The sequence below is a fragment of the Elephas maximus genome, chromosome 3, assembly GCF_024166365.1.
Source record: "Elephas maximus indicus isolate mEleMax1 chromosome 3, mEleMax1 primary haplotype, whole genome shotgun sequence".
Taxonomy (NCBI): domain Eukaryota; kingdom Metazoa; phylum Chordata; class Mammalia; order Proboscidea; family Elephantidae; genus Elephas; species Elephas maximus.
In genome coordinates this window covers 182,309,205-182,327,307 of record NC_064821.1, presented here as the reverse complement: position 1 = coordinate 182,327,307, position 18,103 = coordinate 182,309,205, and the positions used below count along the sequence as shown (strand labels likewise).

Genomic DNA, 18,103 nt, shown 5'->3' with positions numbered 1-18,103 from the left:
GAGAGAAAAGCACAAAGTGTAGACCATGCAAATGTTATGCCCATGTTGGTTCTTCAGCTGCTTGCTTTTCCATCCTTGCTTAATATCCAGGCAGGGAGAAAAAAGGAGGTAGAACTCAACACTGTCCACCTAGCTCCTGATGGTAGTAACTGAAGGGGGTGAGTAGGGTGAAACCATTAGTTATTTGAATCACCATGAGTCAGAGTAGTCATATATAATGACCCTCATTGGTGAAGCTGATTGAAATTTGATTGTAAATTTAATTAAATTAAAAATTAGATGTTGATATTACTGAAAATTATGTTTCTACTAAATATTACTTTTTTTTTTTAAATCTCAGTTTCTATGCAGATTTTGGACCTCTGAACTTGGCAATGGTGTATAGATACTGCTGTAAACTAAACAAGAAACTAAAAGTGAGTATTGTAGTGGTGTTTATGTTTTGATATTAAAACTTTTGATCCGTGAAGTCTGACAAATGGAATTTGTGTGCACACACCATTTAGTCAGGTTATCTTGCTTGGTCTTTGTAAATTTATGTGAGCAGTTCACTTAGAAGTTGAAATTGATCCTCCCGATTATGCCTGATTATACCTCCTGATTAAAGGAAATGGTAACCTCTTTCATTTTTCAGGATGAATTGACATATGAGCTGAATGAAGTCATTGGAATAGTGATCTAAGAAAGAAAACACAAATCCTTTTCAGTTGTCATTAATGAGTCTGTATCAGATTCCCTCTTAGGATAATTTTTCTGTAACCTTCAGGTCTGCTTCTAGACACTGTAACCAGGTGATGAAAACCAGAAAAAAAAAACCCAAACCTGTTGCTGTGGAGCCAGTTCTGACTCATGGGGACCCTGTGTGTGCAGAGTAGAACTGTGCTCCATAGGGTTTTTAAGGCTGTGCCCTTTTGGAAGCAGATTGCCAGGCATTTCTGCCCAGGTGCCTCTGGGTGGGTTTGAACCGCCAACTCTTCGGTTAGGAGTTGAGCGCTTAACCATTAACACCACCCAGGGACTCCCACTAGATGATAAAGGGGTTCGTTCGGTATTGGATGGCAGGAACTCTGGAGCATAACATTTTTCTGTCTTGATCAAGATTGACATTTTTGTGTGTTCTTTGAATGTCATCCCTGTAGAGTTCACAGCTGAGTGAGATTGATGAACCAGCAGTGACAAAGCATGGACTTTACCTGCTATGACAGAATTTAGGGTCATGATTCATCTGTAGTTTTGATTTTTCATGGGGGCTGGTTTTATTTTCTGTACTGAACGTGTGGGTTTAATCGTGTGACTTTTTTTTTTCCCCTTAAACTCTTAGCATACATGAAGAATAATGATAGCTATGAAAAAAAAAAATACTACTAGTTTTGGTAAACTTATTTCAGCACTTAGCAATATGTAATCTATATTTTCCTTTCAGTTTTCTAAATGAGTATCTTAAATATATTATTTCAGTTTGGAAGGCAAAATGCCATGGAGCGTGCTGTTAAGGATAACTGCTAAGTTGTAATGCTTATATAGTTTGTATCCTATATTATGCTCAGACAGTTTATTCTTTCTGCTGGATAAATTATTACTGATGTTCCATAGGTATGTGTACATGTAAGCCTTGTACATATCAGCTGCTCAGTACAAATTTGATTTTATTGGTTTTTATTGAACTTAAAGATAGTCTGTGATGGAAAATTTTCTGTAGAAGATGTAGTGTATTTTTGAATTTACAAATTTTTGCTGATTTGTCTCAAAATGCTAAATGGTTATGAAATGATACCAAAGGGAGGTCTTTTTAGTCAATATTCATATAATATAAGTTCTGTTATGGTCAGCTTTTCTAGGAATTAATTTGTAAAGTATTGTCTGACTTGGAAAGGTACATGTAAATTCTTTTAACTAAACCAGAGCTGTGTTTTCCAGAAAATAAACTACCTTCTTGTAGCTTAGAATATGAAGTTGAGAGTTTCGTATTCACCAAGGAAGCAAATAATATCCTCTTTATAAAAAATGGACTTTTAATGGATGAATTAACAGAGGAAGAATAATTCATAAATAATTGAAGCCCATGTTTTCCTTTAGAGGACTGAAGATGTCCTTCCTTTTTTGAGTAGGTCAATTAGTAAGCAGTTGCTGTGAACTGAGTATTATAATTAATAATCTGGGACCTGGGTACTATCCAAGGTGACCAAAGAGAAAAGAATCATTACTGGGAAAATAAAATTCTTGGTCAGATTCAGAGTTCTACTTATAACAATTGCACGAGAGTAGATGGATTGAATAAAGACTATTTGTTCTAGCATATGCTGTATTGAACAATATGGGTAAGTATATGCGAAGTCTTGTTTTGATGTATTTTCATTTACAAAGCTTTCTTTCAACGTTATGAAAGTTCAATGAAGTTCAGACAGTTCCCTCGGTTTATTTCAGTGATCAGATAGTCTATTGGGGAGTCTGGAATGACATTTTTAGCTTTGGTAGAGTTTAATAATATGTCCCAGCACATAATGGGCCCTCTGTTACCTGCTTAAGGAATGAATTTTCAAAACCCATGAGGTGACTCATGGATTATCTCAATGAAGCATGCCAAGTAGAATTTTTATGTTGGGAGAAAAATATTGATTTTACCAATCCAAAGTTGCAATTGCTTCTGCCTTGTGGGATATTATTTCTTTATCTATAAAACAGGGAATACAGTGATCTCATAGGGTAGTGATTAGGATTATATTAGAAAATATATGTAAAAGCTTGTAAACTTCAAGGTCCTATACAAAACAAAGTAATGTTGACATTTGTGAATTCTCATAGGAAATACAATAAAGACAATTCTTCAAGGAAGTTTATGGGTACCCTCTTCTTAGCTTCATAGTTGTCATTTCCATTTGGGAAAGCCATCCAGTATAGTTTTAGGATCTAAGTGACCATTTGGCCTTCCCTGTTTTATAGGTGCAGAAAGAAAAGTTATGTGACTTGCCCAAAGACATACAATAAAGTCAAGCTCTTGCATGTATTATTCATGTTTCTCCTTTCTATCTTTGGTGGTAACCACAGCCTATGGTTTATAATCTTCCTTTGCTCACTCTCTGCAATGCCCAGATTGACTTCACCATGTTGTCTTGAGGCCACGTTCACCATGTTGTCACAGTGGCCTTGAGGCTCCTCTGCCTTTTTTCACTCCAAACCAAACCCATTGCTGTCGAGTCGATTCCGACTCATAGCGACTCTATAGGATAGAGGAGAATTGCCCTGTAGGGTTTCCAGTACCGCCACATCTTTCTCCCGTGGGGCAGCTGGTAAGTTAGAACTGCCAACCTTTCAGTTAGCAGCTGAATGCTTTAGCCACTGCACCACCAGGGCTCCTTTTCCACTCCAGAGGCTGTTATTGAGACTCCGCCAGCCTCCAGGAAATGAATTTACAGATTTTTCCCACTTCGAGTACACCTTTATACATCTCCCATATTCCTTCTCTGTCATCCTAATGCAATTTCTAGATCTCCAGTCTCCTTGTTCACCCAGACCGTTGGCTCCTTGCTGATGTCTTTTGCCTGCAGCCCATGGTCACTCAGTTTGAAAAGGCCTTTGGGTGCCTTGCTTCCATGCCTTTTGCCGTATTTGCTTTGCCAGCTCCCACTCTTGAATCTTCTCAGTAGATGATTTCATGCACTAATTTACTTGGAAGACTGCAGCATCCCTGCCCCTCCCTCCTTTGCACTTTGCACTGAACTGCACCAACTGCTCCAGGCATTTGCTTGTGATTCCCGCTCTGACTGGATTGCCCTTTCCCTCCAGGTTGATAACTCCTCCTCCTTTAAGGCCTTGCTGAGGCACCACCACCTCTGAGAAGCATCTCCTGTCCTTCTGGACTGGGTGGAAGAACCTCCCTTGTCTTCTCATAATTCTTGGTGCAGATCTTAATTATCAGTTAATTAAATTACTATTTGCACCTGTCTCTCTCACTAGATTATGAATTCCCAGAGGTTGGGGGCATGTCTTATCTCTTTGTGTCTCCAGTGCCCAGCACTGAGTCACCAAGCACACACAATCTTCTGTTGACTTTATCATGATCCCCTGGACATGCAGTTCACCTTTTATCCCTTTGTCTTTAGAGGTTTCAGAAGAATAGCCTGCCCTCAGAGTGTTTATATCCTTGCTATACGCTGATTTCTTAGTCCTTTGCTATCTAGCTTTTGCCTTCCCTGCTCTACTGAAACTGTTCTCATGACATCTGAACTCTGAATCTTATGGTGTTTGCTTGGTCCTCAGACTCCTCTGCTTCTTTGAATAATTTGGCACTTTTTTTTTTTTTTTTGGCTTTAACAAAGAGAAATTTATTTTCTCATAGTCTAGGAGGCTACTAGTCCAACTTCAGGGCATCAGCTCCAGGGGAAGGCTTTCTCTCTCTTTTGGCTCTGGAGGGAGGTCCTTTTTATCAATCTTTTCCTGATTGAGGAGCTTCTCAGTGCAGGGACCCTGGGTCCAAAGGACACGCTGTTCTCCTGGCTCTTGTTTCTTGATGGTATGAGGTTCCCCAACTCTCTGCTAGCTTCCCTTTCCTTTTATCTCTTGTAAGATAAAAGGTGATGCAGGCCATACCCCAAGGAAACTCCCTTTACATTGGATCAGGGATGTGACCTGAGTAAGGGTGTTACATCCCACCCTAATCCTCTTTAACATGATCTAATCTTGCCTCATTAACCGCAGGCGGAGATTAGGATTTACAACACATAGGAAAATTACATCAATCACAAAATAGAGGACAACCACACAGTACTGGGAATCATGGAATTTGGCACTATTTTAATGAATAACTCCTTCTTAGAATTCTTCTCTTGCTTGTTTTCCTAACTCTTTTAGGCATGTTTTACTTTCTAGGTTGGAGATTTTTATTCTCTCCAGTAAAATTGTCAAGATTTTTTCCCCCTTATTCTGTGCCTCATGTACATAGGTAATATTTTGCAGTGCAGTCATTGCAAACCCAAATTCGTTATTCTTTTTATGCCAGAAGATATTTTTTCAAGGTGATGATTTGAGGTTGTGTTTTATTGTTTTTGTGTGTGTGTGTGTGTGTCAGTATGCATTCCATTCACAATGGCCATAGTTATTATGTTGATGAGAATGAAAAATTGTCTGTCAAACTTCTGCTTAGGTTAAAAAACCAAAATCAAAAACTACTACTACCAACAAAAAAGCCTGCTGTTTAATTTAAACTATACTTTTAAAAAATTGTTTAAGTATTAAGAGTTAGGCATTAGTAGGTTTTATTTTGCTATTTCTGGCTAATAGTTATTTTAATAGGGGAAGCAGTTAAAAGATGTACTGAATTGAGGAAAGTTTGTAAAACTGTATATTAATGTAAAATGTCATCAATGATTGATAAGCTAGAGCAGAAGTGATTAATCTGTTATTTTAAGGGATCCATAAACCCATGAAATCATATGTAAAATTTTGTGTGTGTTTACATTTTTCTTCTGGGAGGATTCATAGATTTTCCATCAGGTTCTCCAAAGTATCCTTGGCACAGAACACACTAAGATCCCTGGACTAGACTACACCCGTCGCTGTCATAGCGACAGGTTGCCCCATAGTGTTTCCAAGGAGTGGCTGGTGGATTCAAACTGCTGACCCTTTGGTTAGCAGCTGAGCTCTTAACCACTGTGCCACCAGGGCTCAAATATATAAGGTCTTCTAAAAGAGAAGACTATACTAACAAAAGACAAAGTAGTGGTATTTTAAAAACCAGAATACCTTCCCCAACTTGAATCAGTTAAAAAAGTCTTTCAATTACTGATTTAATAATCTGAACATTTAACAAACATAGTATGATTAGACTGGCTTTTCCAAAATTAGTCAATACAGCTCTAATTGTTGATTTCACTTTTCCTCAGAGAAAAAGAAAACATTGGCTTGGGGAGAAAAATATGTAAGAGCATCCCTGAAAAAAGGGGACATTTCTAGGGCAGTGATTTTTTTTTCTTCGATATCTGCTCTTAAGAATCAACAGAACAATTTCAGTAATCTTGAGGATGGTGTTAAGAAGATTTTTAAAAAATATTTACAGAGATGTAATTTTAGATATTCAGACTATCCCACGTAGGGATGGGTATCATGAAATGAATGGTTATATAAAGTGCTAAAAGTACCTGGCCCGTGGTGGGAGCTCAATGAGCGAGCGTCTTTGTTGCTTAATGAATCAGTGCAGTAATCCTACCTGGTAACCAGGCACCTGCCACAGTATCAGGTGGTTGTACACACGAACTCTTTTGATATAATGATTAGACCACCCTCGTATTATAACTACAAAAACAAGTTGAGATTTTTTTCATGCAGCTATCATGTTTCAGGCCATGGGCCGTGGAGGAAAAGGCAAACTGCATTCTACAGATGGTTAATTTGGTTTAAAGAGGTAGTGGGGGCTTATGGAACGGGTTTAATGCGCGTGGGACCATACACAGAGTTTTCAGGGTATGGACCCCTTCAGCCCATTCAGGAATCCTCCAGCAAGAAAATCTCCTTTTATAGAGAATCCCAAAATGCCTTCAACTGTATGTTCAGCATGATCAAATACTATGTAAAACTTTTCTCTGATATTTTGTCTTATACTTTAATCAAATATGCCATTGCACTGATGAAATGCATTAGATTTTAAGCAAAATGGAAAGTATGGGGATGACTTTTTCTTTTTAAAGAAACTATTCACCCTACTTTTAAAATTATTTTAGCTGTGAATAAAAACATCAACTGTATTTTGTTTCGTACAGCCAAAGAAAATTTTCAAGAATATCCCTTTCCTGAGACAGCTGGAGGTAAACACGTAGAGGTCATGGCTGCTCACAGGAAGACCTGTCCCTTTTATTGCTTTTGCAGTGAGATGACTACTGATTGCTATGGAGATGCTGATTGCTGTGGCCATTACTGGGCTAGCCTAGTCACCTGTAAGGGAATGGTGCCTTGGTCACCGTGGTGTCCCTGTGCCTTGATCCACTTAATCTGACCACCTCCATGGCAGAGCTTGCTTGCTTATGGGAGTGCATGGGGTCTATTTGTTTTGTTTTGTTTTTTTTTAAAGAGTTGATTATTCAAGCTGTACTAATGTGTTCTTAGCGCAATCAGACTGATTCACACAGTCTAATTAAACAATTAAACACAGTGTTCTAACCATGTGACATGAAGATTTTATTTTTAAGCGTGGCAAACAACTTTACTGAAAGGCTGCTTAAAATCTGTATCTTTAAACTGGTCATTAAAAATTTTTTTTGGAGGGCTTTGAGCTTAGTTATATCACTTTTTGTTGTTGAATGACTATGTAGTTTGTGGTGTCTTGACCTCAGGTGAACAAGTGCGTGATTTGTATATGTCACCATAACCCAAGAATATAGCCTGGGCAATTGGTCGTTTGTGTAGCATGTCATCCTTTCTGTCTGTCACTGAGTTGCTGTGGCTTGTTTTTCACAAGGAGTCAATCCCGCTAGAATGCGACCTTTCACATAGCCTTTCTCTCCCAGATGGAAAATGTCTATGTGGGATTAATACCCTCATCTCTATTTATTATTCTATTGTAGCAGTCAGTGTGCTTTGGTTTACAAGTACCACTAAGTATTTATATGATACATTACACACTTAAAGTGCTCGGTTGATAACCAAAAGGTCAGCTGTTCGAACCCACCAGCCAACTCCACAGGAGAAAGATGTTTATCAGTCTGCTCCGGAAAAGATTTAATGCCTTGGGAACCCTATGGGGGCAGTTCTACTCTGTCCTCCAGGGTCGCTATGAGTCGGAATCGACTCGACAGCCATGGGTTTGGTTTGGTTTTATTACTCACTTGTCTTGATTTGCATTGGAGTGGTAAAACTTTGTCTCTGAGGTAAGCAATGCAAATCTGGAAATTTCTGTGGGCTTGATTGTGATAGTTGATAGATATTCAGTAAATAAATTCCATATCTTACCTTGTTAAAAATGAACCTATCATTTACCTGTAATTAAGGTAATTCCATTGGTCATTGCTGTCCTGTGAGTGCATCCCTGTGTGGTTATTCTCTTCATTTTGTAATAATAAGCTTTGGCCAATATTTTGTCTTTGTTTATCATTATATATTCATTAGACTGTGAGCACTTGTGAGGCTTGATACTGGGGTTCCCCACCCTTTATCTCTGAATTGCTTAGCACGGTCTTGACACACAATGCCTGCTCGACACACGCTGATAGAATGAATTGAACTGACTTCAGCCACAATGTCCCAACACCCAGATTTAGCAAACTGGTTGCCTATGGCTCGCATTCAGCCCAAAGACATGTTTTGTTGGGCATCGACGCTGTTTAAAAAAATTCAGATTTGTAGTCAACATCTTCACTTCATGGAAATGTTCGCACAATTCTGGATTTCTGGCTTCCCTTAAGTATTGTGATCTGACAATTCTGGGCCCAGATTTCTGCATGGAGCAGCTGAGTGGTCCCATCTGCTTTGCACAGGGCATGCTTCTCTAGTTTGCCAACTGGCCCACTCCAAATTCCTGGAACTCCTGACAACTCTGAATTTGCAATTTCTGGAATAACCCCATTTAAGGCAGCTTAGTTACTGAATCATTAAAGTTACGTGTTCCTAAGGTGTTATCACCTGGAATGCATGAATTTACAAAAATTATAATACAGGTTTTCTGAGGAATCTGGAGAAATGTATTTTTTGTAACATGCTTTTAAAAGGCATGTGGTATGATTTGGAGTTCTTTGATAAGAGAATTTGAAGGTCTGTTGGGACTGGTTGACCAGGTAGACAGTGTCTTAGGATCTGCATAGAACATTTCCAGGGGTGGAACCAGGCACATTTTTATGCAGAGCTTCTCCAAAGTTTAGGAATGTCTTAAAGCAATGACTTCAAGGTGTGGTTCCTGGACTGGCAGCATCAGCCTCACAAGGGAATCTTAACAGGTAAATTCTTGGTCCCTGTTCCACAGAATCAGAAATTCTGGGGGTAGGGCTCAGTAATCTGTGTTTTAATAAGCCCTCCAGGTGATTCAGAACCACTGTCTTGATAAGATGAAATAGAATATAGTAATACTATATGATACGGTTTACATTTTTTTTCCTGAAAAATTGTAGTAACATTGACCAAGTCACCCTGAGAATTATTTAAATTCTGAGCCATGAACCTTGTTACGGCCTCATAATTGAGATTTACACATATTATCAAGCTTAGTGAGATAGCTCTGGATTCCTCTTGGCCTGTCACACTTGCCATGTAAATGCTCATAGCAGGCCCTCTTTGGCTCCTGGCTTCTGTCCTTCTCGTAAACACAGTACACTCACTGTATTTCAGCCATCTCCAGGACCACTGGTCTAGGAGTCCTTCTGCGTCCAGTCAAACTGGACCCCTCTGTCACTGTGTTCATACTGCTTTGGGAAATGATGGAATGTAGCAAGTGACCAATAAATACTGGCTGCTCCTGCTGGTGCTGTTTTTGCTGTTATTATAGAGACATGGCTGTGTCCATTTAAGAGAGTTCAGAAGGCTCTGTACTCCAGTCTCAGGATGAAAATCTAAAGTATGGGTTGGATTGTGGCCACAGGTTGTGATTTGTAATGGGTTATGTGCAGCAAGCCTTGCTGTACAACAGGCAAATAGTCCCCAGGTCTCACTCTTCCTTCTCTGACAGTTTCCCCTTTAAGACTATATTTATTTGATTTTGCTAATTTCGAACTTAACATTGCTTTTGTATGCAGCGTTTCTGTAATCTCTGAGTTGCTAATGTGAAGCAAAAAACCAAACCAAACCCAGTGCCAAGTCGATTCCGACTCATAGCGACCCTATAGGACAGGGTAGAAGTGCCCCATAGAGTTGCCAAGGAGCGCCTGGCAGATCCAAACTGCCAACCCTTGGGTTAGCAGTTGTAGCACTTAACCACTATGCCACCAGGGTTTCCAAAGAAAAAGAATCTATAGAAGAATAGGTAGCTCACTGAAAGTCAGAGGCGCTGTTCTGACTTTTTAACTGTTCTCCTTGAAGGACCTGGCCAGCATTACCTGACCCCTGAGGAGACAGGCCAGGGTAAGGAAGAGGCAGCCGTTCAGTGATGAGGCATGCTGTTCTTCTGGCATTAGAGCAGAATTTGATGAAGTATGTCTTGGGCTCATTCATAAAGCAGAGTCTCATTGTCTGCAAATGCTGCCTTTCTTTCCCTGCATGGTAAAGTTGTCCTGTGAAAGATCTCAAGGATAGTCTTCTAAATGTTCCCCTAAAGATCTTTTAGTCATCAGTGCCTCCACTGGTTAGTGTTTTTTTTTTTTGGTACGGTGCTATGATGTGTAATATGTAGGTTTTTTTCTTTTTTAAAGGGAGGGAAGTATTTAATATTTGAAAGGAAATTTAAAAACATCTGCCAACCAATTGACAGAATGTTTTGTTTTCCCTGAAAGTTTTCATTCCAATACCAGAATATCTCCTGTGTTGAACAGTACTGTCAGCTTGCCGGCATAAAACTGTCAGGCAGAAGAGTGACCGGTAAGATTGTGAATGGGAGGCCTGATTTTAGCAAGGAGGGAAGTTAGGACAAGGCCTATGATACATAAGATTTTTCTCCCTTATAATTCATTTTGAATTCGTTTTGATTCCTTGTGTGAGAACTCAACTCTCTGCGATCTGATATTGGAGCTACTAGCTAAGCTTCACTAAGCAGAAGATCATTTCTTAGCTCTAGTGCTTTTGAGACTAATTAAGAAAACATTTGAACTGCAAAAACATTGAAGCAAGATAAATTCTACAAGTTGTAATATCTGTCTTACAAATCAGTTAGGAAGCTCTCATCGAGAAAATAAGTAAAATCAATGATGTTTGCTCTCTGTAGGCAGCTTCCCTTAAGAATATATTAAAAGGTAAATTTTCTAGGTAGATTTTGTAAACAATATTCTTTATCTGATACAATAATTTCTGAAAACCTGTGATATTAAATTCCTTTAAAATCCTTAAAATGTTAATTTGTGTCATATTTACTTAAAAGGTATACAATGAGAAGAAAGTCTCCTCAGAATTCTGTGCTCAGGATGATCTCCACTTTCCATATGCTTTAGAACAAGAGAGAGAAAGAAAAAACAAAACAAAACACAAGCAAATACAAAAAGTTCCAAAAAACAAAAACTGACCATTAGTGATGATAGCACAACAATTTGAGTTTCTCATGTTCAGAGGGTGGATTTGTAAAATAAATACAATTCTACATTAAATGATAGCTGTTTTTTATGGAACATAAATTCTTCGTAGAAAAGAGCGTTAAAACAGATAAACAAACTTGAGTTTAGATTGTTGATATTTTCTTTTCCACAGCTGTTTTGGGGAACCAGGAAATGTAAATAGTGAGGGGACTGACTGGGAGCCAGGAGAGCTGTGGAGTCATTACTGTTCAGTGCAACATTAATGTTAATGGGACATGGCCTGTGTGAGGCAATCTTTAGGAATTTGGGATTCAGAGATCATAAAAGTAGCTTAGGTCTTAAAAGCCTTTTGGTAAGTCAGACAACTTATTGATGGAGAACAATAAGTGATAAAGTCAAACACACTGGCAAGCATACAAATAAGAATATAAAATAGTAAAAGGAAATGTCTAGGGAGGCAGTAGGTGCAAATTGAGAAAGCAAAGAGACAGATGTCAGCACCACTGATAGTGACTCCTTAAGTTTTTAGATAACTTCAACGCGAACACTTGACTGAGCTAAACTGAATGAAAAATGTTATGCTTTCCTCCCCCTCCCCTTTATTTCTTCCTGTTGTTCGTTGCCATTGAGTCAATTCTGACTTGGAGTATTTTAGTCAGCAAATAAGGACGTTGGTAATAAGAGACCGTCTTTGAGGTAAAGAGTAGTTTTTAAAAGTTTAGTTAAAAAGGATAATACTATACCATTTTCAGAAGATGTGATTCTTAAATTATCAAAGAAATACATGCCTGACTTAGAGTGGTGAGAGTTTCCAGGCTCTTTGCTGGGATACACATAGCTACATTTTTCTGTGCTTACGTGTTAAAGCCAAAACGTTGGAGTTTCACTGTAGCGTAGGTCTACAGAGTTAGAAGAATTTTTTTTCCTTGCAGAAAATTGCAGGGCAAGGAAAGGTATATGGTTGAGTTCTGTTTACAATTTTAAAGGAGTTCTAGAAGCAGAGATTCTCTGTGGGTTATGGTAGGTGCATAAGATCTAAAAAGCATTTTTTATAGTCAGTGTGAATTCATGTATATGTACTAATATGCCTGTATTTTTTGTCAAAATATTACAGATATTTTGAAATATGAGTAAATTGGGTGAGCTTTATTGAGTTGCATCCGTGTTCTCATTTTTCAATAATTCATTTTTGTTTTGATTAATAGTTTGATTTCACTTTAACAGATCTTTTTATTTTCATATTTCTTTTCATGTTCCTTAGCATGCGTACAAGATATCATGTTGCTTAGTTTCGATTTAGTTAAATAATTAAGCATGCAGCATATTGCCTGGCATACAGCAGGTGCTTAATAATGTTTGAATCCATGAATTTAATATGGCTACTATATTGTATTAAAATGTTTGCTAATAGTATCCTTTTGATGGTTCATTTCTTCCCATTAGCCATTTGTTTTCAGATATTAAAAGGGATTAGCATAGAACATTCTAATATTGGGGCTTTAGCTAATATAGTTCAAGCTGAAACTGAAGAAGATCAGAGCAAGTCCACGAGAGCCAAAATATGACCTTGAGTCTATCCCACCTGAATTTAGAGACCATCTCAAGAATAGATTTGACGCATTGAACACTAGTGACCGAAGATCAGACGAGTTGTGGAATGACGTCAAGGACATCATCCATGAAGAAAGCAAGAGGTCACTGAAAAGACGGGAAAGAAAGAAAGGACCAAGGTGGATGTCAGAGGAGACTCTGAAACTTGCTCTTGAGTGTCGAGCAGCTAAAGCAAAGGGAAGAATTGATGAAGTAAAAGAACTGAACAGAAGATTTCAAAGGGCCTCTCGAGAAGACAAAATAAAGTATTATAATGACATGTGCAAAGAGCTGGAGATGGAAAACCAAAAGGGAAGAACACACTCGGTGTTTCTCAAGCTGAGAGAACTGAAGAAAAAATTCAAGCCTCGAGTTGCAATAGTGAAGGATTCCATGGGGGAAAATATTAAACGATGCAGGAAGCATCAAAAGAAGATGGAAGGAATACACAGTCGTTATACCAAAAAGAATTAGTCGATATTCAACCATTTCAAGAGGTGGTATATGATCAGGAACCGATGGTACTGAAGGAAGAAGTCCAAGCTGCTCTGAAGGCATTGGCAAAAAACAAGGCTCCAGGAATTGGTGGAATATCAATTGAGATGTTTCAACAAACAGATGCAGCGCTGGAGGTGCTTACTTGTCTATGCCAAGAAATATGGAAGACAGCTTCCTGGCCAACTGATTGGAAGAGATCTATATTTATGCCTATTCCCAAGAAAGGTGATCCAACCGAATGTCAAAATTATAGAACAATATCATTAATATCACATGCAAGGAAAATTCTGCTGAAGATCATTCAAAAACGGCTGCAGCAGGATATCGACAGGGAATTGCCAGAAATTCAGGCCAGTTTCAGAAGAGGACGTGGGACCAGGGATATCATGGCTGATGTCAGATGGATCCTGGCTGAAAGCAGAGAATACCAGAAGGATGTTTACCTGTGTTTTATTGATTATGCAAAGGCATTCGACTGTGTGGATCATAGCAGCCTATGGATAATACTGCGAAGAATGGGAATTCCAGAACACTTAATTGTGCTCATGAGGAAACCTTTAGATAGATCAAGAGGCAGTTGTTCAGACAGAACAAGGGGATACTGATTGGTTTAAAGTCAGGAAAGGTGTGCATCAGGATTGTATTCTTTCACCATACCTATTTAATCTGTATGCTGAACAAATAATACCAGAAGCTGGACTATATGAAGAAGAATGGGGCATCAAGATTGGAGGAAGACTCATTAACAACCTGCGTTATGCAGATGACACAACCTTGCTTGCTGAAAGTGAAGAGGACTTGAAGCACTTACTGATGAAGATCAAAGACCACAGCCTTCAGTATGGATTACACCTCAACATAAAGTAAACAAAAATCATCACAACTGGACCAGTGAGCAACAACAACAGCTAATATAGGCATTTAAAGATTTTTAGAAAGGAAAATAGACTGCCTGACACATTTAAATGGAAATTGTATAATATGAAAAGCGTAGATAACTTTTCTGGAAGTGGAAGTGGTAGGGAGTAAAAAAGGGCGAATAGACTTTACATATGAGATCAAGTCAGTTGAAAAGAACAAATCTTCAAAAATGGTTTCTGCTAGTAGAGATAGCAGTAATTTAATCATTTCCCATTGCATCAGTCTCTTTTCTTGGAGAGAAATGTATTTGTTTATATTGTCAGTTCTTACATCATGATTGGGCTGCAGGAAGCCTGAGCTAGTAACCCCCCGTCCCTGAATGCTCTTGCCTAAATGCCTTTGAAAGTTAAGCTTCACTGATGTGCCATATCTTTGAAAGTTAAGAGATGAAGTTTATCTTCTGTACCTGTCAACATTTGTCTCTTTGGCTATACTAATTCTTCCTCTCCCCTCTATCTAGTCATACAGTTTATCAAGAAAGAAAATAGTACACTACACCTGTTTCGATCAACGGAAAAGAGCAAATGCAGCGTTTTTGATAGGTGCTTATGCTGTAAGTACTTTTTTCATGATTCTTTTCTGTAATCAGGCCAATGGAATGCTAGCACGGATGAATAAAATTCAGGCCACTTTTTCAGTAGGGTGGGGGAGATTACTAGTGGTTTGAGAATTGATCTGGAATGGAAAGTGCAGACCGCGTTGAGTGTTTACTCTCCAGATTTTATTTTCTAGTAGTTAGTGAGAGAATCTTGAAACCACATTGTGTAGCTTGATTCCACAGTTGAATAGGTGTTTCAATAAAAAGAATACCTGACAAAGAATATTTCAAGGAAAAAAAAGTATGTATTATATATTTATGATACTGTGGAAGATAAAGACTGTTGAGATAATTCTTTTTCGGGAGGAGAGGAAATTCTGGATTGCATGGGGGAGGATTAATTTTTCCTTTTCTAATCAATCCAGTCATCCATCTGTCTGTCCATCCTTTTTTCTTCCTTCCTTCCACTTATCGATTCATGCATCCTTCCTTCCTTCCACTCACCCACCTATCCTTCCTTCCTTCCTTCTATTCTTCCTTCCACTTATTTATCCTTCCTTCCTCTTTCCCTTTCTTCTCTCTCTTCCTCTTTCTTTCCTTCCTTCCTTCCTTTGCCTTTTAAAGCATCTACTGTTTACCAGGCATTGTACTATACGTTAGGAACACACAGACAATTTGATATGAGGGATAGATTAAAAAAAAAAATTAAATTCCTATTTGTTATGGTAGGGATATGTACCTAGTAAGTAGTGGCATAAAGTGATAGAAATATGCTCTACTTGGAGTGGGTCAGGGAGGCAAGTTTTCATTAGCCTTGAACGATATTTGGATATTCATCTGTTGGGGAGTAGAATATGGAAAAATAAAATAGGAATTTGTGATAGGTTCACTAGTTTTATGATAGGTAGTCACCTTGCCAAAAGCCATTTGGCTTTCGTTCTCTGTTTCTTCGAGAGCCATACCAATACCTGAGGCTAATGAATGGGGGCTGACCAGACCAAGAGAGACCATCTGAGGGCCTGATGCTGACTAAGCCTCATGAGGCATGATGTAATCTGTCATGGCCAAGTGGTGAGGCTGATAAGAGTCCTGAGGATAGAGGCTCACTGGGGGCCCAATGCTGACTCAGCCTCATGTGGCGTGATGTAATTTATCATGGCCATGTAACGAGGCTGGAAAAAAGCCCTGAGGCTCAGATGGAACTTCTTGGTTGGTGACCACGCACCGGACAGGGTAATACATCCCTGTTTTGGATATGGAAGCTTTGCGCTATGACTCCTCCCAGATCTCATCCTATGCATCTCTTCATTTGTATCCTTTTTGGTTATAATAGATCTGTAGTCAGTATGGCACGCTCTCTGAGTATTCTGTGAGTTGCTCCAGTTTATCAGTGAACCCACAGGGCCAATGAGAGCCAACAGGTGCTGGTGTCTGTCTGTTTAGCAGTCTGAAAGAAGGTGTCCTTCTAACGTGTGAGCCGTGACCTAGCTCTGGGTGGCTGGGGCAGAAAGATGGTATCTGTCTAATTTATGAGCTCTGACACAGCTCTGAGTGGCTGGGGCTGAGAAAGAGAGTGCTGCATGAGCAAATGGTAATGAGGATGGAGAAGTGGGAAGCTGAGGACTGGATCCCTTTCCATACTTTGGGAATCAGATTAATGCCAGTCCTTACCATACAGTTGGCAATAAAGGTGGGATTTGTGAAAACTGTGCCCCTTGCTTAGGGCAGTAGGTAAGATATGAGGGAGGAGAGTAAAACATGGACTGAAGTATCATGGTGTTTTGAATTGCCAAAGGAGTCCTGCCTTAGTCTGATAGCAGTGAAGGAGAACATGAAAGATTTTTGGCAGGGAAGTTAAATGCGATTATTTATTATGTTTGAGGTTATGATGACAGGGGAGGTTAACTTCTAGCATTTTATTGAAATTCGCATACAAGTGTTTGCAGCAGGCAAACTGAATATAACTCTTGTGTATATTACAGCTTCCCTAATAACTAGATGAGACTTTCAAAAATAATTTCAATTACACATTTTTTTCTCTGCAAACACTAAAATGTAAATGTGAGTTCCACAGACTGTGCTAGGGAGTTTTGGAGTGGATAAGTTTGGAATTTTCTCTACATATTGAGATTGGGCAGAAACTTGGAAGGAAAAAACCATAGGGCAAAAATATACTTATAATAGCTTTTAGGGATGTGTGTGGTATCTTATTTAAGAATATGCCAGTTTGAAAGCAGGGAGAAGAGCGGTGTCATTTCCCTCATTGTTGGTGGAGGTGGGTCCTGTGTTTCTCTGAAGCCTGGAAGTACACTGCTGTGTGACCTTTAAAGGGCCTCATTGTGAGCACCAGTTATGAGACATCAATCTCTGCCACATCAAACCAAAAGCTCCAGGGGAAAAAAATCCAGCTATATTTTTGGAAAGACTGTCAGCTGGTGTAGGTGTAGACTGAGAACAGTGGCAAGCTGTGGGCCCAGGACCTTGCTTCCAGGACTGAGGTGCCCAGCCTGTCCACCTTTTCTCTCCCTGATGTGGCTATAGTAAAGCCTTGTGCCACCCCACGTGGCACCTTTTCTTCCTCTCTTCACAGACAGCATTATATAGTAGAAAGAATCATGGCTAAAACCAACAAAAACCAAACCCATTGACGTTGAGTCAATTCCTACACATAGCAACCCTATAGGACAGAGTAGAACTGCCCCATAGGTTTTCCACAGTTGGAAATCTTTACAGGAGCAGACTGCTATATCTTTCTCCTGTGGAGCAGCTGGTGGGTTCAAACCACCAACCTTTCGGTTAGCAGCCGAGTGCTTTAGCCACTGTGCCACCAGGGCTGTCTAGAAAGAATAGTGACTAATAGTCAAAAACACATGAGATTTTAGTGCTGAAGTGGCTCTGTGATGATGGGTAAGCCACTTTCTCTCTCTTAGCTTTTATTTAGTTTCTATATCTATAAAATGAGAGAGTTGGGTGCGCTGACCTGTACGTTTCCTTCCAGTTCTTAGCATACTAGGATTATTTGTTGTGCCAGCCAGGCTTTTGCGTTTGTTTTAAGAGCATACGTGAGAACTGGCTGTTGGCATGAGGGCTCCATGAAGTGCTGGTGAACTGAATAGAGTGGGCATGCTTCTTTTTTACTTTACTTTGGTAATTACTACTCAGATAATCTGAGAAGCTGGACTATATGAAGAAGAATGGGGCATCAGGATTGGAGGAAGATTCATTAACAACCTGTGTTATGCAGATGACACAACCTTGCTTGCTCAAAGTGAAGAGGACTTGAAGCACTTGCTGATGAAGATCAAAGACCACAGCCTTCAGAATGGATTACACCTCAACATAAAAAACCCCCAAATCCTCACAACTGGACCAATAAGCCACATCATGATAAACAGAGAAAAGATTGAAGTTGTCAAGGATT

At 39.2% G+C, this 18,103-nt stretch overlaps 1 protein-coding gene across 3 annotated transcripts in view; it reads left to right on the top strand.

Moving 5' to 3' along the window:
- Nucleotides 1–18,103, top strand: part of CDC14A (cell division cycle 14A) — a 187,008-nt gene that overhangs the window by 22,938 nt on the left and 145,967 nt on the right. For 2 of the 3 annotated variants that reach the window (XM_049880249.1, XM_049880248.1), the window contains exons 3-4: nucleotides 341–416; nucleotides 14,605–14,697. In XM_049880249.1, coding sequence (XP_049736206.1) covers nucleotides 341–416; nucleotides 14,605–14,697 — 169 coding nt within the window. The remainder of the gene's footprint in view (nucleotides 1–340; nucleotides 417–14,604; nucleotides 14,698–18,103) is intronic. The other variant, XM_049880250.1, reaches the window with a different exon arrangement.